The 21,885-nt window shown below is 40.4% G+C and overlaps 1 protein-coding gene across 3 annotated transcripts in view; it reads right to left on the bottom strand.

Annotated features, from left to right (window-relative positions):
- Positions 1-317: 317 nt before the first annotated feature.
- bicd1a (bicaudal D homolog 1a) overlaps positions 318-21,885 on the bottom strand; it is a 30,669-nt gene continuing 9,101 nt past the window's right edge. Inside the window, exons 2-10 of one of the 3 annotated variants that reach the window (XM_030732164.1) lie at positions 13,721-13,933; positions 9,716-9,868; positions 8,619-9,107; positions 6,724-7,116; positions 5,850-6,605; positions 5,598-5,749; positions 5,260-5,470; positions 3,518-3,603; positions 318-2,447 (exon numbers count right to left, since the gene is read on the bottom strand). In XM_030732164.1, coding sequence (XP_030588024.1) covers positions 2,327-2,447; positions 3,518-3,603; positions 5,260-5,470; positions 5,598-5,749; positions 5,850-6,605; positions 6,724-7,116; positions 8,619-9,107; positions 9,716-9,868; positions 13,721-13,933 — 2,574 coding nt within the window. In that variant the 3' untranslated portion in view covers positions 318-2,326. The remainder of the gene's footprint in view (positions 2,448-3,517; positions 3,604-5,259; positions 5,471-5,597; positions 5,750-5,849; positions 6,606-6,723; positions 7,117-8,618; positions 9,108-9,715; positions 9,869-13,720; positions 13,934-21,885) is intronic. The other 2 variants (XM_030732162.1, XM_030732163.1) reach the window with 2 other exon arrangements.

Raw genomic sequence — 21,885 nt, 5'->3', positions numbered from 1 at the left:
TTCTTTAAGTAGCAACACAGTGTACTATGAGCTACTCATATAAAACTACTCAAGTATAAGTATCATATATAACAATATAATTTTTTAGCAGCTATATTAATAACAATATTTGCCTTTAAAATATAGTTTAGTAGAAGCAGAAAGTAGAAGTAGAAAGTAACATAGTATAGAAATACTTTTAGTTTTGCTGCTTAAGTTCTACTTGAGTAAACTACGCACACATATGGCTACCATCATTAGAGGCAGTCAGCTACTTTTGTCTAGGTCATTAAAAATGGTAAAACAGAGAAACAGACACAAAAGCAAAGTCATACGAATCCAAGGACAATTTCTTTATTTAGTTGTGAAACCAATTAAACACTGTTTTGAGTGATGGAGAAACTTTAAAACCCACTGCAGTACTGCTAGCATTCATTTTGAACCATGTTTTTTTTTTTTTTCCATTTTTAGATTAGTCTCTCCCCATCCATAGCTATGTTGTGCAAACAAACCAAGAGTTAGGTCACCAATGAGCCTGCAGGGGTTCAGAAACTGCTTTTGGACCACAAATGTTTTCAACACTCTGTAGTTGCAAAAGTAACAATTTAACAACGATAAATCAAACAAATGTATACACACACACGCGTGCACACACACAGTTCACTCAGTTGTTACTGTTGTAACAGAAATGCTGTCATTACAACACTAATACTGACTAGTTTTAAGTTATCCCTTCCATATCCATGTGACAAAACAACTGTATCCAACATCAGAGACATTATGAGTGTACCAGAAAAGTCGACTACAGAAAGATGGGACTTTAACTATGGAACAAATGTCACAGACTGTCCATTTCAGTGTTTCAAAAGCAACAATATCTTGATTTTTTATTAAAATCGGTTGTTTTATCATCCTATCATTCTTTGTCAGCCTGCTGGTTAGTTAATGATGACAGAAATGGTTCAAAGATTTGGTAAATCTTACCCAGATCAGTCTACGACAGGTGCTATTGTATTGCTCTAATGCATAGTGCAGAATTGTGCTTGTAATTACTGCATATTGTTTGGAGGAAGCATGTTGAGATGGCTGAACAAGGTGATGTTTTGAGACCAAATAAGTGTAAGCTTGATTATGTTTGGCATTTTTGTTAATGTCATGATTGGGGGTATTAATGGTGATAACAGTTTTCTGACAGAAAATATGGTAAGAATGCAACTTTAACATGACAGTGACAGGTACTTAAGAGGAGGCACACCTTTGGGGAAATCCTCTGTCCTTAGCTAATGTTAAAAAGGGAGGTCAGTTCACTCCACGGTCACTTAAACCTGTGCAATTCAAAAGGAAAAGAAAAAAAAAAAAAAAAAAACTCAGGCCAACAGCCCTAATCCTGATCTGAAACACCCAGCCACTCATCTATCCCAGTCTCCAAGAGACCTGAGCTATGTAACAGACACAAACACATCTGCAAAGTCTGCTGTAAAAAATAGATAAATCAAAGTTAAAGGAGGTATAAAATAGTCTTTCTGCACTTGATAAGCAAAAAAAACAAAAAAAAAAAACAATCTGTGTGTAAAAAAACCCCCACAAGCATCCAGACTAATAACGTTAGATCACTGAAATCAACCCACAAAAACGATGTTCTTATAATCATATCTTTACCTTCATTAGTCTGATTACCAAACTCATATATGCTAACACCTCAAGTAAAAATGGTATATATGAGTTTAAGGAAGGGGGGATTGTTATGCTGACAAAATCTAATATTTGACTTTTTTTTTTTTAAAAAGTTTTTCAAAAGCAGATAGTCACCAAACAAGTTCTGCTTTTATTTGCACTGTTTTCGTTTTTGCAAGAAAAAAAAAATGGCCATGTACAGTAGTGAATGTGTTAAACTGCTTTGATTTCCATCTTTCAGAAAGACACAAAAAAAAACCCCACACATACACACGCACACACAAAACATACAAGTAATAAATATCTCAGAAATAAATAACAGAGTGAATAAATTATAAATAAATACAAGGAGGAATACTAGGAAGGTGGCAGATTCCAGTGCATTGTCACTGGCGTTTCCACCTCAGGTCAGTTCTCCATTTTCTGTTTCCAGGACAGGAGGTCACTTCCAGAGATGAAGAGAGCTTCCTGCTCCTCTTCTGCGACCCAGGTAACCAGCAGGCCTGACAGCGCTGGGCCACTTAAAGCTCAGGGAGGTCACAGTATCCAGTAAGCATCAGGTTGGACTGCTTGGTTTAGGGGAGTTAAACTGAGTGAACCCCCATCCAGTGTTCTGTGTCTCTGGAGGACTGCTTCCAGACTGAGGTCTTGGCCTGGGCAGGACCAGAACCGGTTAGGTGCCGGGAAGGTGGGGTTGCTGGGCCAGACAGTTACGAGGGTCGCAAGGGGAGAGAAGGCTTCTGCTGCTGGACAGGACTGCGTTGTGTTCCTGGAGGTCTGCCACAAATTTATGACTGAAAGGAGGCAGAGAAACAGAAGAGAATATTTTGTAAAGACTCTTGGAGGAAAAAGGTTATTCTAAATATATAAAACAAAAATGGAGCAGGTTAAAAAGTCAGAGTTCTACAACATTCAAGCATGGGAATAAAGGGGGGTGGGCATGCTTATATGTAGAATAATATTGGTACCTCTTACATCTGATACCTGCAGCAGCATGTTAGCTTAGCTTAGCAAAATACTGGAAACAGCTACCCAGCTTTATCAAAAACTAGGAAAATTAGCTGGAAGAGTACTATATCAGGCCTAAAGGTTTGCATCCTTAAATTGGATTATTTGTATGTAATAAAAAAACTATACTAACTGTTAGTGACAGCTTCATATTTTAGTGCATAGACATGAGTGGTGTCAATCCTCTCATTTAAGTTTAGGCACAAAGCAAATATGTGCAATTCAGAAAGTCAACTCTTCCTTTTAAACCAGGCCAGAGACAAGGGAAATGCTTCTCATACATCAGGACATCGTGACATCCTCGAGAAATCAAAACAAGGTTGGAAAGAAATCTAACAACAACGACAGTGGAGCCAAACTGAAAACAGAAGACAACCATATTTATCACTAGATCAGCTTGCTAATGGCCTCCTAGCAGCATGTCCGTGTCTAAATGCAGAGCATAAGATCACAGACCCTCCTTTCAGTGAGCATCTCAACTTGTCAAAAAAAAAAAAAAGTGTGATCACTAGAAAAGGAAAACTGATATTAAATATACAGTATAGGCCTGGGCGTGTATACAAAATGGCCATGCAAAACAACACATGCAAGGTGAAAAGCAATTCCTTCACTGCTTTGCCCACTTAATTACTATAATACAAACCCCATCATTTTCCATAATACCAAATGTAAAAGGTGAATACTGACAACATGCGGGATCAATTATCCTACAACTAAAAATGTGAAAAAGTCACTCTATATGGCAAAGATGTGATATGTTGCCATTAGAATTTTATGCTGAGATAGATAGACAGACAGACAGACAGATAGATAGATCTTAGTAAGCCTACTGCTAGCAGGTTCTACAGCTTGTTACCTGCGTGCTAGGGAGGTTCTCCCTCGCCTTATTTGTGGGGAGAGTGGCGGTACTGAGGCAGCAGGCTGCTGACAATCTACAAGAAACTGATAAATTAGACAGATATACAAGTGGTGACACTCGGGGTTAGACAACAGGTCAGAGAAAACAGGGTGGACAAGACAAGACAAGGCCTTGTCAGAGACAAAGAGACTGAACTCTACAGTTACCGTGACTTTTAAAGTGAAGCACCAGACTGATCCCGGTCACAGTTTTTCTCAATATAGTAGGATCAGTGCTATAGATTAATAGCACACTCAAAGCCAGACTGAGTATAGCTCAAGTGACTGCCCAGTCTCATCTGACCACACTGACAGGACCGGTTACTGCACAGCTAGACAATCTGCGCTGCAAGTGGAAAACACAAAACCCCCCAAGAGACAGAGACACGGACACTTTTACACACACACACACACACACACACACCGCGCGCACACACACACACACACACACACACATACACACACACTTGCCAATACAATATTATATTGATTTGCAAGGGCAAAAAAGACAAGGACATGTACAGTGGAACAAATACTGAAAATCCAATCCTGCACAACCTCACCTGCTGCATATAGCCATTGCATTTTTGGACTAAACCACATCTTGTTTACTCACTTAGTTAACACTTAAAAGATTATGCCTTGCTTTTTTAATTTTTAGTTTAAAGTAGTTCACTTGAAATATGCATAACTACCTGACAGGGAAAGGGAAGGGAGAGAGAGAATTCAAACAGCATTTGACTGAAAGTCTCAAAAAGGAAGTACATTTGATCAAACACTGCCATCTAGTGATACAAAATGACCACACTGCAAAAAAGGATTGTACTACAACACAGTATTTTTTTTCTTTAATTAGTAGCACACTGAGTAGGCTGAGGCACAGAGAAAAGGCTTGACTGGTTTTCCTAATAGCCAGAACAACACATTAACCATATAATAGTTAAACATGTCAAAAGCCTGTGACAAATTAAGTCATGATCTGGATAAATTGTGAGAAAGAAAATCTCAGCTGTAATTCATTTTATCTGCCACAGGGAAGCGCTGCGAGTCACTAAAACTGATCTTACAGCTATTTTTGATTGGTAGTCATTTTCTAAACACTTCCTATCATTCTGGGAGAATGTCGTCACAATTTATGGTAGCAGTTTGTCAAATGTAGATGTTTGATATCAAATTTGTATCTCGTATTAAAATAAATAAAAAAAGATTCTCCTTAGTCAAACTTTAAATCTGCCTTAAAGACTGTTATGTGCCTAGATATTGGATGATGGAGCACATGGGCTCCTTATGTATTTCCAAACCAAAGACATATGAAACCACCTCTCCTATGCCACCTAATCCTGAAGCTTCTGGGAACTGTGCACACACCGAACATTGGTGTTGGGTGTGGCAATGATGATCAGTCATTGCCTTCTGTGGAGAAAAGATCTGCAGTCTAAAATTAGCAACCTAGTATTTACCACAACGGGTTGGGACCCCAGAGAGAAACTGGAGTAACCCCAGTTATGCAGAGGTGAAGCTGAGGATTGTTTCAGAAACTGAGGCTGATATCCACAAAGACATGGACGGACAAGTGGTTAGCTCTACAGAGGGAAGATTATTAAGGGCCCAGGTGATGTTTAGAGTGTGAGTGATGATAATGGAGCGCCTGTGGAGCCTGGTAGGGCTGAAGCAAGCTGTGGGGGCACCTCTGCAACTTACTTTTGGCGGGCTGCTTTTTATCTTGGGCACTTTAGCACCACGGGTACGGTGAGTCTGCTCGTGGTCAAACTCCAGATCCTCCAAGCGCTGGGTCAAGGCCAGTTTCTGCTGGATGGCCATCCGGAGGAGGGAGTTCAGTGTCTTCTTTTCATCCTCTGCTGCAGCTAGCTGCCTCTGCATCTCATCCAGCTGTGTAACATACTCATCACACCTACAGAGAGAGATTAACCACAATTCAATATACATAACTAGAAGCAAATTCCATGTTTTTACCAAATATGTTCTTTACATTTTATTTTCTCATCTTAGCGGTGTTACATTTTCTGAGCCCTTCTCACCTTGTGGCAAACATGGCCCTGAGAGATGAGAAGGTGGCCGCGTCTTCTTTCAGAGCCTTCAGCTCGTTCCTTAGCTTCATCATGGTCTCTGTCACCATTGTTTTTTCATTTTCATACTTGCTCTTCAGATTAGCCAGCGCAACTTCTGCTGTCTGCAAAGGTGGACATTTTGATGAAATCCTTCAGTTTTAATAGACCATATGTGTTATGTTTTTTTTAAATTATATAAGTGCAAGAAAAATAGCCTTTTACCTGCTTATTGGCCTTGAGCACCAGTCTGAGTGTAGCTATCTGCTCTCTCTTAGTACTAAGCAGGGACTTGAGCTTGAGTATCTCTTCCATGCAGGACTCCTTGTCCTTGTCAAGCATGGGTGCCAACTCCCTAGCTGCAGCCCGTTGCCTGGATAGCTGCAGTGAACGGTCAACAGCCCTCTGCAGATGTTTAATCTGGTCTCTGATGATGGCATTTAGGTTATAGATATTCATTGGCTCCTTCCGCAGGTCCCCACCTGCATCTGAAGGTGCTGGAGATGGGCAAGGAGAGATGCCGATGACCGGGGAACCAGTGTGGTTGCGGGTGGGGCTGCTATGGTAGGAGTCTGCTGGGCTGTGGGTTGTTGTCTCGTTATGTTGGGCGTCTTTGGATGGGGAGTCCATGGGACTGCGTGGACACTCAGAGGAGCAGGCGGCTGATGCTGCCGCAAGACGTCGTGCCAGGCGAGGTGAGAGCAAAGCCCGGGGATCCTCTGAGCCTTTGAGGCTGCCGCTACGTGTGATTCGACTCTGGCGGTAGTAATCCAGCATGACACGGTTTGGTGTCTCATTGTTGCACAGACAGACATGGTGGTACAGTTGCGCCAGCTCCTCACTGAAGGTTACCAGCTCATCCTGGGCAGCGTTCAGCATGGCCTGGCTCTCTGAGGCAGTACTTGTGGATCCTCGGAGCTCGGCCTCCAGGTTTGTCACCCTTTCCCGGCTCTCACGATAACTTCGCTCCAACTGTGTTACCTGCTCAAAAAAAAATATATAAATGCATAAATGAAAACATTAATAATTCAGTATGTTTAAATACTGAATGATTTTTGCATATGGAGCAAAACTGTAACAATGCTAATACTGCACAAACCTGTTCAGTCAGTGCCTGGACCCTGTCGTCATCGTGGTTGTCTCCCTGTCCCTCCACTGCCTGGTTGTACTTCTCCTTCAGGGCCTTGAGCTCTGCTTTTAGGTCAATCACCTCTGTCACCGCCACCTTGTACTTACACTCGAGAATCTCAAACCCGTGGATATCAGCATCATGGTGGCTATTGGTTGGCGGCGATAAGGACCCTCCATCAGGTTTTTCACTCTCTTGAGGGTCATCAAGCTCTTTATCGCCATTGAAATGTTTCATGGCATTGACGTGCTCTGTGAGACGATGGAGGCGCTCATTCTGTTCAGTCAGGGCACCCTGTGTGTGCTGTAGTTGAGTCTGTGACTCCTGCAGGTTCATGAGCAGTGCTGCCTTTTCACGCTCCACCTGTATGACAAACATGCAAAGTATAAAATGCATTTCATTTTGTATTTTCCAATGCAATGTCATTTGTGCGTCTTTTTCTTGCTTTAACATGACATGCTAAGCCACGTTAAAGCAAGAAATCTGATTTTCAAGTTCTAAGATCTGACTATAGGAAAGTTATCGATCCAGTTCTTAACAATCCCAGATGAAATGCGATAAATAAAGTAAGAATCCAAAATTGGAATGATCATTTCTTCCTTATCAACACTCAGAAATTCAATATTGATTTTATAAAATTCAGCTGGAGATTATAAGCCTGATGCTACTAAATTTACATCTTTCCCAAACTAATTAACTCAAAAAAGAAAATTGATTAGTGAGTAATTGTGTTTACAGCGAAAGGCACACCACGAACATAGCAACCACTAATCTAGTTTTCTCTTTCCCACTGGTGCTCAGCTGGATAAAAGATGTACAGTAATGACTTTATTTGCTTTTAGGATGAACTTGATCCATCTATGATTTCACTGTCACTTAACATTACCATTCTCCATGATGAGTGTGTGTTGCACTCAAGTGGGTGTAAGAGGAAAGCTAGTTCACCTTCATGTTTTATATTATATACAATTTGTATTTATACATTCTTTTTTATACAGTAGCAGTAGCTTATCATGGTGTAAAGCTGGAACTAATAGTGTAAACATAAGTGCGCAATCCACAGCATTTTCCTTCACTGTTAGGAGAAGTCTGTTGCCTCTAAAATTAAGGCAGAACTGGTCCGACTATCTTGCAGCTGCATCCTTGCTGACTGAATGCTGCTCCATCCTTAGCATGTGTGGAAGCATACATAATATATAATGCATGATACAGACACTGCATGTGCATTAGCATGCTTCATAAAAAGCACTTACCAGATGGGCGCAAATGCCCCTGAGCACTGGGGCCCTGATTTGAGTCTGAACATTTGTGATGTCATTCCTCTAGTCTTTCTCCAATTCTCAACTATGTCTAATGTCAATAGAGGGATAAAATTACAATAACCTTAAAGTAGTGTTGTCTTTACGGATTTCGTAAAGTGTTCTATTTGATACAACAATCTCATTTAGAAATTTTGTGTTTACTAAAAGCTGAGCTGTTCTGGAGTATTTTTTCTGGTTTCATTTTGCTGCAAAATGGCCATTACTTTGCCATTTTGCATTCTTGCGTTTACCAGTCGATAACTGTACACAAGACTGCTTTCAGACTCCATTAGTCTTCACTGTAAAAACTGAAATATACTGTGGCAAAGGAGATCAATATGGCAGTGTTTTAATCTGCTCTTTGTAGCTGATTTCGCCCCTCAACAGCACATTGTCATTTAAACCCTCTGTGACGTTCAAATTACGTCACAGTGTCCTTGAAATTGAAGACTCAATGACCCAAAGAGTATGAACGATTTTCTGATTTCTAACTGGGCTCTGGGCTCATTATATGGGACTTTGATTTTCTATCAAATTTCCAAGGCATCTTCTTTTATGACCCACCTGCAGCAGCTGCTGTTTAAGCTTCTGCATCTCTGACAGGTTAAGCTCGCTGAACAGATCCGGCACAGGGTGAAGGCCGTCTCCTTTCCGGCCGGGCCTGTAGTCCCCGTTCATCTTAGCTATCCCTGAGCCAGCATGAAAGTGACCGTTGCAACGGTTGTTGTCCTCATTGTTGCCATTAGCAGCAGGGATGGTGCTGCCGTTCGTTCCGTTGGTCTCCTCGGGGAACTTGAGGCCCTCGACTCCAGTGACGGTTAGCGCCAGGTGGGCCCCTGCTCCATAGACACTGTCACTCAGGCTGATGTGATGGGCTAGTTCTTTCCTCAGATTGTTCTTCTGCTCGCGCTCTGTCTTGAGGGCATCCAGAGCTTCTTCTAACTGACCCTCAGAGATGTCCTTTAAGCGCAATGCATCGTCCAGCTGGCTGTTCAGAAGGACAGTCTCCTCCTCCAGCACCTTAATTTCATGTTTCAGTCCCTCATACTCCACCTGAGGGAAACAGAAAGGGGATGTAGGTACAGTAAAATCATTTGTTTCATTTAAACAATTTCAGAGTGTATAAAATGAATGTTTTTTTAATTTTGGCACAGAACCACAGGACACACTCTCACCCAGTGGCACTCCTCTGTGTGTGTGTGTGTGTGTGTGTGTGTGTGTGTGTGTGTGTGTGTGTGTGTGTGTGTGTGTGTGTGTGTTCAGTAAAGTCAGTAATACTGTTGATAGCTTGTAGCCAGGCTGATAAAACACTCCTTTTCAGTTTATATGTTAAGACTATGACACTTCATCTAACCTTGTGTCTAGTTCCAATATAGATACTGCATGACCTTGAGTTCCTGTACAGGAAACACTTTAACACCATATTGGAAATAAAGGTTGATGATTACGCCAGTGAAATCACTGAGAGTGTGAGTCATATAAAATCGATTGAGCCACTGATTTCTGATGCGTCATTCACAGTGATGACAGAGTTTTAAGAGGTCATTTTGCTTACATGTGGTATACTTGAGAAATACACTTAGTGATTGAGTGAAACTCTACATGATAAACACACAAAATCAAAAGCTATTAAGGTACAAACTGTTGATCCTTGTACTAACCTGGCTCTGCTTGAGTGTAGACACCAGTTTCTGAAGTGTGATGTTCTCCTCCTCCAGCTCTGTATAGTCTTGAAGCAGCCGCGTCTCTCTGAACTTGTACTCCTTGATCTCCTCCCTCATTCTGCTCCGCTGTAGCTCGAGCATCTCGTTACTCTGGAGTAGGAAAAACAGCGGTGACACCGACAGAGCCACAGTCAAAGTACAGGACATGTTTAACATTTCCTGTCGCTCTTGCCTCTCATTGATAGCAAAAAAGTGGATGACATAAATCTGCAATGAAGTGTCGACATTTTATATTTTTAAGCTGCTATACGCCAAAGTGGCCTAATTTTCAATAGCTAAGGCAAATTAATTTTAGATGACAGTTACTAGAATGTAACATTACATTTCTTATAACCATCACAGATGCCTATGCAAACTGCATGCCGTGATCAGTAACTAGTAACCAGAATAGCAGTCATGTAAATGGAAAATGATGAATAGGCTTAAAATCTAACAGGCAAAGTGGTGCCCATGTAAACATAGTCAATATCAAATACAGGCCCATCAGCTTAAGATTGAATGACATGCACAGACTCATAATGCTGATGCATGTAGACATGACATGACTTTGCGCACCGGGGAAGGACTTTCTCAATTGCTACTATATTCTTGCATACTTGTACTGTACATACTTTTCATCCGAGCACATGCTTGGGATAAACTGTCCATAAGAGAACAACACAGATCACAAAAATCTATGGAGAGCAGGAGTTACTCGACAGTTTGCAGAATAGATTTAGACTTCAGCAAAATCAGCACCACCCACACTAGGAAGGATTGGAAGGAATTGCTAAGTTTGCTTAAAAAAAAACAACAAAAAAAAAACCCTATGAACTTAAACATGTTATTTTTTAAGGTAACCTATCTTGGGAAAGTGGTGATATCAGAGCAGTAAAATAAATATTTTATTGGTCTCAGTTGTCATGTTTTGCAGGAGTTAGCTCTCTTTCTGGAACTGAAAACCCGAGTTTCCCTCATTTTAGGGTTAACAAACTCAGAGTTATTAGCAAAACCTGCTTTCTGGAATAGGCCCCTGATTAGGGAAATAAGGAACACATGAATAAACATACAGGTGCACTCAATCAAAGGATAACGAGATAAAGGAAGTAAAACTAAATGCAAGAAACAAATGATTATCAAACTAAAACAGGATGTAACATAACACTGAGACAGAGACTGCACAACACACAGAGACAGGGGAGGCAGGAATAAACAGAAACTCGGGGAATTAAATATAAACAAAACTATAACCATGACCAGAGCTAGACACTGAGACTAAAACCATAAAGAAGCCAACCAGAAAATAACTGTAATAAGAAAAATACAAACCTCCAAACATTACAGCACAAGAACAAAAAAATGAATGCCAAAACTCAGACGCCATAACATCAGTCAAGCTCAGGGTCCATAACATCAGTCCTTTAAACTGTATTAGTGACAGTTTTTCCCAAAAAATTAACTAGATGGTATATTTATGTCAAAACAGAAATGAAAAGTAGAATAAGAATGATTTTTTAATTTTGACACACAGCTGTATAGCTGCGTACAGCTCAATGCAACTAGTGGACAGAGGGCTCCTATGTAGTATAGACTACAAAATAAAAAAGCATTTACAGTGTGTTTGTGCATGTGCGTACTCCTTTTACTGCAGAGCTGCCTGCAGCTCCCCTGCAGCTCTCTGTACATATGGCAGAAGTGCTGACCCAGAGACAGTGTCAGGAGTGGGTGGTTACACATATTGGCAGTGAATACGATGCTACTTTTAGAAGTGGCAAAAAATCCTGAAACTGAAGACCACTGTTGCATATTGAACCTCCTGATTTGTGCAGTGGCTGATGGGAGCTCCCAGAATATAAAAGCTAATGGTGTAAACCTGAAATCCCACAGAAGCACAACTGGGCTGCTTTTGCAAATGCATTGAAAACACTTTTACACTTAATCTATATATATAACAAAAAAAAGACCATACCAAAAAGATACCAAACACATTTCTGGTTGATCTATGAATAATCTCAGTGACCTTCCTGCATTACATGTTGTCAAATTGCATTTCATGATACTTAGCAGGGCATGCAAGCACACAGCATTAGAGGCCAATTATGACTGGCGCCAATCAGAGCCTCCAGCCACCATGGTCAGGGACAGAGCGGCACACAACACTGGCACTGTGCCTGCTACGGGAGCTGGTCAGCCAAACCCCTGACCTGGAGTTCACAGCACATAGTGTGGCTGTTAAAAGCTTTGTTAGAGTCATCATACAATGGTAACCACAACAGGGGCCCAGCCATGTTGTGTTCATTCATCCCTGCCATCACTGCTTTAGTGGTATTAGTGAATGAATACAAAATGTTTAGAACTTTAAAGTTTTGGCCTGTGTCTCCTTCTTTCGATATTAAAATGTATTATATAAGAAAACAGACCTACTTCACCCTCATGTACAGAAACGGAGTGTCAACAACTGTTCCTCAGTGATTTCAACCCATCTGGCTATCTAAAAACTAACATCTAGCTAAGTGGTGGCCTGGAGTGGTGGCCTAGGGGAGAAGAAGAGGGTTCGTCACTAAGAGGACCCTAGTTCAAATCCTCGGGCTGGCATCACTGTGGGTCCCTGAGCAAGCCCACCCCCCCAGGTTGCTCCCCGGGCGCCCTTTGGCTGCCCCCTGCTCCATGCTGTGCTGTGTGTACTACATACTCCATGTGTGTGATGGGTTAAATGCAGAGAATGAATTTCACTGCATGTAAATGTATGTGACAAATAAAGCTCTTTCTTCTTCTAAACTAACTAAATGTTAGTAAGGTTCCTGACAGGTTGCTTGAAATCTGCAAAGACAAACAAGCAAAAAAAAAAAAAACCAAAAACTTTTAATTAGGTTTGGTCTGTGCTAAATGAAGCCCTCAGTGTCACTACAGCACCTGCCTCTCATGATGAAAGGAATCCTCCTCATTAATTGGCATCACATGTGCAAATGAGGATTTCAAAGAATAACAGAAGACGCTTCATCAGTATACTATCAAAGAGACATACTCGTGGCTGAAACAGGTGGCATTTGTGCATAGAAACAACTTCAAATATACTAAAGAGGCTAATCAGGTAGATACAATTGAGATGTTGATTTTGTTCCATATGCTCCATCGATGTGAATTTCTTGACTTATGGACCTGTTGTGAACTCTGACCTCAGACTATTACACATCCAAAGAATGAGTGAACCTCACAGTATCAAATTAGTGAATGAGAGTGCGTGTCCTGTGAGTGTAGTGCTGGTACTCTGGCCCTACACATGTGCCGAGCTCAGGGCATTTCACTTTATATCCCAGCTTAGCACTGGATTTGCCCCCCACAATGGGGTCGTGGCCGCAGTGTCTGACCCCAGGTCGAACTTGTGTACTGCCCAACACAGTGGTTGCAGACATAAATTCTTGTATAAATATACACTTTGCACACATGCATATGCATACTGTTTTGTATTCTGTGTGAGGTTTGACCCCTTTCTGTCTGTCACAATGACCTCTTGACCTCTGATAAACACACAGGTCTCATGTTAATGTGGAATTGAAAATATTAATCGGATTATGGAAAACAGTCCCCTTTAATTAAAAAAAAAAAAAAAAAGTCAATAACTAATAATAACTATAACTTGACTTTACTTATAGTTATACTTCACATTTACTGTAATTAGCTCAGCCAGGGGCTACTTTTTTTTTTTTTTGAAGACAGAATTCATTCAACTTTCAAAACAGAAGGTTTTTTTTTGTTAAACTTTTGTTCAACTAATTTGCACATCTGAGAGAATTTGTGAGAGAATTTTAGGTGTTGGTACTGAAATACTAATGACATTATTAGAATAATTATATTTCCAAATGATATGCTGTTTACTCACATAAACAGATCTGATTTCCTGTATTTTCTTTGTTTCTGAGGTAATAGTTCCTCTGCATGCTCTCTGTGTGCTGACAAACCCACCTCTCGTAGCTCCTGTACGAGTGCGTTGAGCCGCTCGTTCTCTGCCTGGGCATTGGATGCAACTGAGCGGCTAAGCGTCACCTCCGTCTGCAGTTCCAACAGACGGCCCACATAGTAGGCCTCCTTTGAGGCTGACTCCTGCAGCAGCGTCTCCTCATTGGTCTCCCCATCCTCTGCCACCTTCCGCTGGTTGGTGTAAGCCTGGCCAAATGCCTGAAGAGGTCAAAAAGGGTGGGAGGGAGGGATGGTCAGAAGAAGGGGGAACCGGTATTTCTGTAAAGTCAAAATTAAAATCGCACTGATCCAAATCCTGTCAAACAGCATCAACATCCTAATCCATGTGATAGAAGGGATTAGCACCCACTGCCATGGAAATCTTACACATCTTTCCCAGCTGTGTGCACTAGACAAGAGTCCCGCTGCACTTTTGACCACTGACAGCACACTTGCAGGGGGTGTCCCTTAAGAATACCTGCTGTCTGTCGATATGGGTGATGTTTCACTGTGATCAATAGACACAGTGTTCCCATTTTCCTGACACAGGTTTTCACGGCACTGAGAGCTGACTTGTCATGATAAAATCAAAGCAGGCATCAACAAAAAAACATGGCAACCATAGCGGGCCTACTTGGTCAAAGTGTTGAAGTAAGTGTTCTCTGTCAAAGTTTCCTGAATATATACTGAATTTCATGACTGGTAACTGAACACTCTTTGACATCTATACAGCAACTGCTGTAGTGGTTCAATAAATACTCTGAACTATGCTTCACTTTTGCCACATATCATCAGGAGAAATGAGTTTGGTGCCTGCAGTGCGAGTGAGAGGAAATGGATCAATACTGCATCGTCTGGAAAATATTTTATGGCTTGCATTTGCCACAAGAAACTATAGACAATACAACGTTGTCTATAGTATGTATAGTTATTAAACCCTTTAAATTGACTGTGCAACTTAAATAATAAAGAAGCCATTTATTTTGAACTAGATGTATTAATAATGTAGGCTTTCCAATCCCACCTCATCATAACATTTTCTCTGTTAGCCATGAATCATTTATTAGGCACATGTATCCATTATTTTGGAAAGACATAAGCCTACTGTGCAGCTGTCTTTTCTTCCCACCACAGAGGACATTTTTCATTTTTCTATTGACTTGCTGCTAATGAGCTAAGTAATTCACCTACTGCTGTGTTGAGGATATATAATTTTGTTTATGGACCACCTCTTTCTCTCTTTCTGGATACTTATTATCAGCTAACCAGCAGGGCAAAGATAAAGGTCAGTTAAATGGTATATTCAGTTATTGTCAGCATTACCCTGCCATATTTGCAGTTATGGTCAACAGACACATTTTTCCCATCTGTCAGTACAAGCTCACTTTTCATCTACAAGCTGTAAAACTGGTAAATAGAGGAATATTCATTCATGCTGATTTCCTCACAGGGCATGTTAATGCAAATTCAACAGACCCTTTTATTATGTCTTTGAATTACAAATGTAGCAGTTAGCATATGAATAAGTGCCAACAATAATCAGTCTGGTAAAATGCCTGCAAATACATAAAACATTTAGCAATTCAACCACAAAAACTGCACTCAAGGACTTTCTTTGTAATGATTAAAAAACACTCATGCAACACACGCAACAACAACAAAAAATAAGCTGTATTATAATTTTTTATCATTTCCCCTCTTTATGCATCTCTTTCTCTTTATTCTCTCACTCTCTCGTCACACTCCCTTGTACACTCACCCTGGTGCCCCCTCTGTCTCCAGGGAGTCACAGTGTGATTGTAGTGAATGATTAAGAGGAAGGGCCTCTGGAACAAAACAGCTGATTAATTCTAGGCACAGTGTGACTGAATGAGCTTGCATTCTTGCCTCGGATGAGAGGCTGGCAATCTTGGAGCAGGCCTCACAGCAACAGCTGGGCCCTACAGGAGAGAAAGTGAAAATCTGGCCCCCTGTCTGGGCCAGATTTTCTACAAAACCCTTTATCACAGCATTTATTTCTGAGGAAATTAGTGGGATTTTTCAGAAAAAGATTTGAAGAAAAGAGGGTCTGGCATTTTTCTTTGAGGCCTTTCCTCAAGGAAATTGCATCTCCCTGCATCACATTACAAACTTCTTGAGAAGCTCCTTTTAATTATTGAAACTACATCTTGCACAATTGAATCAAAGACTCCCTGCCAAATGTTGCCCTCTAGTAAAGGGAGAATTTTAACATGCTCCCCTATAAAAGATTCCACGCAGTTCTAAAGTAAAAGATGATCAGTTTCAGAAACCTTGTTCATTTTTTGTAGATTTACCTGCAGACTTTTAATACTCTTCAATCTCCCAACTCAAACATTTAGTTTTTTTAATTAGGTTTTTCCCTACTGATAAACAGGTCAACTGATGGGAAGGCAGAACCGCAGGCAGACTGGCCATTTGATTCAGCTGCTCCTCATCCACGGAGAATCAGTGGGTCTTGGATGTGCAATGAAAGCCAGATGGTTTGATAACGGACCTCCTTCATAGGATGAGCTGAGCTCCTGCAAGTCCTCTCCCTCCATCTGTGTACTATTCCTTCCCTCAAAGGGAACCACAGTGAGTGACATTGATTGCCTTGGCTTAGTGTTTACACATAAAGGAGAACAGTGTGCTGAAACCCTCCTGCTGCTGGTGTACCATATAGCTTCTGGTGGGCTAAAAAAATATTGTGACAGGACTGATTTTTTTTTTATGCTAATGACATGAACACAACTGCCAATATTGCACGCCATATGAATAAAGTGATGGATTCACAGTGCCCCTGTTTGTGTCCCAATTGGCAACCAAACACATGAAAAACAGTAGAGAAGATTAAAGTTTAATAACATTTCCTCAGGATGACATTAATATGGAGTCACTCATAGGCAGCCAGTTTGGATCTTTATACTGAAACCTACATAATGAGTGTTGAAGCACCACACTCGCATGTGCCTCAGTGGTCAAAGTCCAGACAATGGGTTCTATAGATATTCAGCCCTGGGGCCATATAAGGAGAAGCAGGCAGAAGGAATAAACCCCACTACTGCAGCAGTGTAAGATGAGGAGTTTGTGTAACCCTAAAATCCTTCCCTGTCTGTTGGAGTCCCTAATGAGGAGTCAGGGGAGGGCCTCTGGGTGTGTGATCGTGCATTTTTGAGTGTGTATATATAGCAGGAATCTATTTTTACACCCAGGAGGTTAGAGGCCTGAACTATTGCTGCAGCAGCAATTAATCTTAAGAAAACTTTCATCATTAACAGGAGGGTTAATCTGTCGTACAGACAATGTTTAATTATAGATAGTAATGTACCGTAAAACTAGCACAGGATATACACTTGATTACATTTTCAAAGTCAAAGAGCAAAGCCTGGAGCTAAATGAACATGTTAAAAATGTGCAAAAATATGGACACAGGCAAGAGTAACAACCATTAACCAAATTGTATGATTTATTTATGTCCTTAATTCTAATTAACATGTATTTTTAACTAGATCAACTAACATTTTAATCATGAGTGTGACACCCTTAATGTCTCTCAGTTATGCGTAAGCAGAAATGAAAACATTAGTGAAGAAGCAAAATTCTTATGAGTAATATACACACACACAAACAGACACGCAATGTTGTGTTTTGGCCAGATGGTTGGCCCAGGCAGTCACATCAGGGATTTCAGTACCATGGAGAGAGACATGCAGCACATCCACTACCATGCAGCTGTCAGCGTCATGACGGTCTGTGTGTGTGTGTGTGTGTGTGTGTGTGTGTGTGTGTGTGTGTGTGTGTGTGTGTGTGTGTGTGTGTGTGTGTGTGTGTGTGTGTGTCTGATACTGTAGACAGACAAAGGGAGAGAAGAGACAGAGCACTGTGCAACATGTGCACCTGTATAACAGAGCATCGCAGCTGATGCATGGGTGATTTGATTTATTTTTAGTTCATCCACTTTTCCCTGTTACAAGTGTTTGAGAGAATGCCAAATAATTCATTCAATAAAAAAAAAAAAAAAAAAATCCTCCCACTGCACTACTTCCAGAATAATCAAAATAAGAGGATGGAATTTCACCAAAAATCACAAAAGCACAAGAACATCCCAAATGGAAAAGACATAAATCAGAAGCAGCGTGCGATGTCTCATCCTTCAGTCACCACAAGACATCACACACAAACACACATAAGCTGGCAATAAGTGAATAAGACAAATATGCAAGATGTAGCCCTGACTCACTCGCTCCTTTGGACAAACACTGTGTTTGACTACTATACACAAGTTTTCTTTCTACCCCAATGATCGTGATTCTGTGAAATATAAATTTTTATTTGATCTTAAAACAGATCAAGAAAATATACCCTTTGTTGTTTATATTCAGTTAATCATCTTTACATTATTTTGCAAACTCCCAGTCAGTGTTCCTGTCTTTATTTAATACTTAGTAATCTGGGAATTCAGTTTTAGCAGTACAGTTCTTCAATATAATCTGCTGTCTTTAAGGAATACTTAAGTTATTTAGTGTTGACATCAATAAAATGTAAAATTGCTCAGATCAGATGAACAGCTGAGACGGAGAGAGCCTCATTTTTATTCTCTAATGTGGTTCAAACCTAAATATTCATTCTGATGTTTCAAGGATGACTTCAAAGTAATATCATGTTTGTCTAACATGAAACCAAACGTAATATTTTCAGTTTAATATGTTGAATATCGTAAACACATACTTTAGAACCACTGAAGAGTGTTTATGGGAAGCACTCCTCTGCCATATTTTGTCCTTTAACAAGGACAGAGACATGTCCTTGTTGGTTTCTAAGCAACAAGGACATGTCTCTGTCCTTTAACAAGGACAGAGACATGTCCTTGTTGGTTTCTAAGCAACAAGGAAAAGTGCCAAGTCAAGAGATCTGTCAAACACACAAGCACATTTCCACAAGTAAGGGGAAAGTGTGTAATCATAGCCAAGCAGGAATGGAGGTCAGCCAGACTGAAAGACACAAATAAAACAGAAGATGAAACATATTTAAAATATTTTTTTTTAGAACTATCAGTGCACAAAATTAGAATCTACAGTGCAAGCATTCTACTTCAAGTGTATGTTTCTGTGCTTTAGGTCATCAGGGATACTCTACCAAATCAATGGGGATGTTTATAGGTTATAACTGTATTGTAGAGTGCACATGCATGCTCTATAGAACCTGTTAAATTTCCCTAGAGAGAGCTCCTCTGTCCATGAATTACAGTCTGCACAAATGCCAAGCTAGCATGAAATGAATGTTTTATAGATAGTAATGAGGGTAAATAGCCCTGCTTACTGTTCCTCCTTACCAAAATGCTACTTAGTGCAGTAAAGCCTATTATTTCTCTTATGACAATATGCTATTATGCTGACAACTGAGGAAAAAAAACATCTATAATGTAGGATAACAGCTGAAAACGCTTTCGTGTGCTTTAAAGTGGAAAATCAATGCCAGGAATCCACAATAATGTCGCATCTGCTGCTTGCTCACAACACAATGACCAGAGAACACACTGTGTGTAACCGAGAGTTTTTGCCAAGGGAACAAGCCGTGTCTTGTTAAAACAACGTGGCTTGTTTGAGAGATTAAATTTGGCCCAAGTCTGCTCCTGATAAGAAAGATGGTTAGATAATTTTCCAGAATGCCTATCACTTATTCATGCTCAGTTTGAACCTGACTGAACAGACACTGCAATGTTAGAGAGGCAGCTGTGCATTAGATTTGTCTGTTAGATCCCAAATGACTTTTCTATTTGCTGTCCTTTCTCTTAATACATCCTGATTTTCTCCTTTTTCCAGATTTAAGATCACCATATTGAACCAGTGTGAAATTAAACAGTGGCCTACATGCCATTACTGCTCTGGAGACAGACCATTATATCACCCAGGAATCTGTGATTTGCAATTAGTTAGGAAGCAGTGACCAGTGTAAGTAAAGAAAATCCACTAGAGGACTACCAAACTGCACAGACTGTACCAGCTTAAACTGTGTCATTCTCTTTGCTCGGTAATGTGCCCTCCAGGAGATCATGAGCTAGTCGACCACAAAAACACAGAGCGGAACCTTCAAGCCATTCCACCACACAAATACATATTCAAAAACACACATGGCTACAGGACAACTCGTACATACACTTAGTCACTCTTCATTCCTGCCGTTTACAAAGACGGAACAAAATGGAATGGAGATGGAAAATAAAGAAAGCAGTGAATGAGAAGAGGAGGCTTTAATAGAGAGTGCCCTTTAAATGTCCAAACACAGACAAAAGCAAGAAATAAAGAGGATTTTCAGCAAATCTTTCTTAAAGAAAAAAAAAAATCAGCAATCCTGTGGAGGCTGCATCTTATTAGACTGAAATTAAGCCAGTGCAAAAGTACCTAAAACTGCAGTTCCCTGAATAATCATTTGTGGACAGCTCCACAATAGGGTGAGAGACAGAGTACACCCTGGACAGGTCACCAGTCTGTCACAGGGCTAACAAATAGAGGAACTTATCTGTTTAAATATTATTTAGGTCTAAGCTAATTATCTTTAGAGATGGGGATGACTAGTGGGTGCCAACTATGGTGTAGCTGTCTGCAAGGATTCACCAATAGTCTCTACATAAAAGATGAACATAGCCACTGTGACATCACCAATTGGCTAGTGAAGTCCCACCTTGAAGTCTCAACCTGAGCATTTTGACCATGCTATCTTGAACTTTTGAAAGTGGACATGATCAAGGAGTATATCTGACTGAGAAAGTGAGGAACTACACCCTCAAATGATTAGTCACAAAAGAAGGCAGGCCTACTTTACTGTCTATTTTGACTTTTACTGTCCCTGTATTTTACAAAGTTAATATAATGTATTCAATTAGAATTTAAATTTGTGACTGAGACCATCAACTCATCTGACAAGTCTTTACTGAGGCCATGGACTGAGTGAGCAGCAGGGTCGTGTTCTTACAGAGTTCTATATAGTCAGACTTTTTTTTTTGGTGCCCCAAGCTGGCCATCACTAAGAATGCAGGCTTAAAGAGCATTATCTTCACTTTCCAGACCAAGACGCTGCAACTATACAGTCTATGTCTTCAACTTCAACAAGACTTAAACTGTTAAGTCTTGTTGCTGAAAGATGTGTCAGTTCACTGAGAAATAAACCTTGGCTCATTTCATATATTATGGTCCTTGTTAGAGTCAGAAGGTCTATATATGTGCAGTGTCTTTTGTTTCTTAACAGGACTTTACTAACCAGTAGGTGATGCCATGGTGGCTATGTACAACTTTTTATACTGCTTACAGTATAAAAGTATAAAAATCTCACCTTATCTAAGAAGCTAAGCAGGGTTGGGCCTGGTTAGTACTTGAATGGGAGACCACCTGGGAATACCAGGTGCTATATTAGGGTGGCTGTAGAGCAGGTCATCTACTAGTTGGAAGGGTGGTGGTTTGATCCCTGGCTGCTCCAGTCTGCCAGGCAAGGTTTCCTTGGGCAAGATACTGAACCCCAAGTTGTTCTCTGATCCATCTGTTGGAGTGTGAATGGGGCATGTTGTATAAAGCACGTCAAATGCTCAAAGAAGAGTAGAAAAGCACGATATAAGAACCACTCCATTTACCATATGGTGGGTGCAGTCTTTGAATAAACCATGCAAGCTACCTTTAGCTGATAATTTAGCACTTTACTCTCTTGCTGGCTCATATACTGCACCAATGGGTGATGTCACATGGCTACATCCATCTTTTATTTACAGTTTGTATAAAAAAAGTATTAAAGTATATTTAATAGTCCAGGGATTATGACTGCAAATAAGGCCTGTCCTCATAGTTGGCTGCACAAGCAATAACAACAGTAACGTTTAATGTCAGTGACTTATGTGGAATGTGTGCTAAAGCCAAATGTTCAGAGACTCTGCAGGCCAGATTGGATAGTTTTGTAATTGAAGGAGAATATACTGTGCATGCAGGTATGTAACTGTGACTAAGTGAATGTGCTGTAAGGTAATCCAAACAAATCCTCTCCCTCGGCATACAATCTAATAAACACAGTGAGCCACTGAGAGATTTATGAACAATAGATTAGCAAAAAAAAAAAGGGTAAAGTTAAAGATTTCTGTGACTACAATCCCTTGAAACCACATTACAGTAAAAAGTGCCCAGTTTTAA

The sequence above is a fragment of the Archocentrus centrarchus genome, chromosome 6 (assembly GCF_007364275.1).
Source record: "Archocentrus centrarchus isolate MPI-CPG fArcCen1 chromosome 6, fArcCen1, whole genome shotgun sequence".
Taxonomy (NCBI): Eukaryota; Metazoa; Chordata; class Actinopteri; order Cichliformes; family Cichlidae; genus Archocentrus; species Archocentrus centrarchus.
Note: the sequence above shows the minus strand (reverse complement) of the source record. Positions and strands in the feature narration are given on the sequence as shown.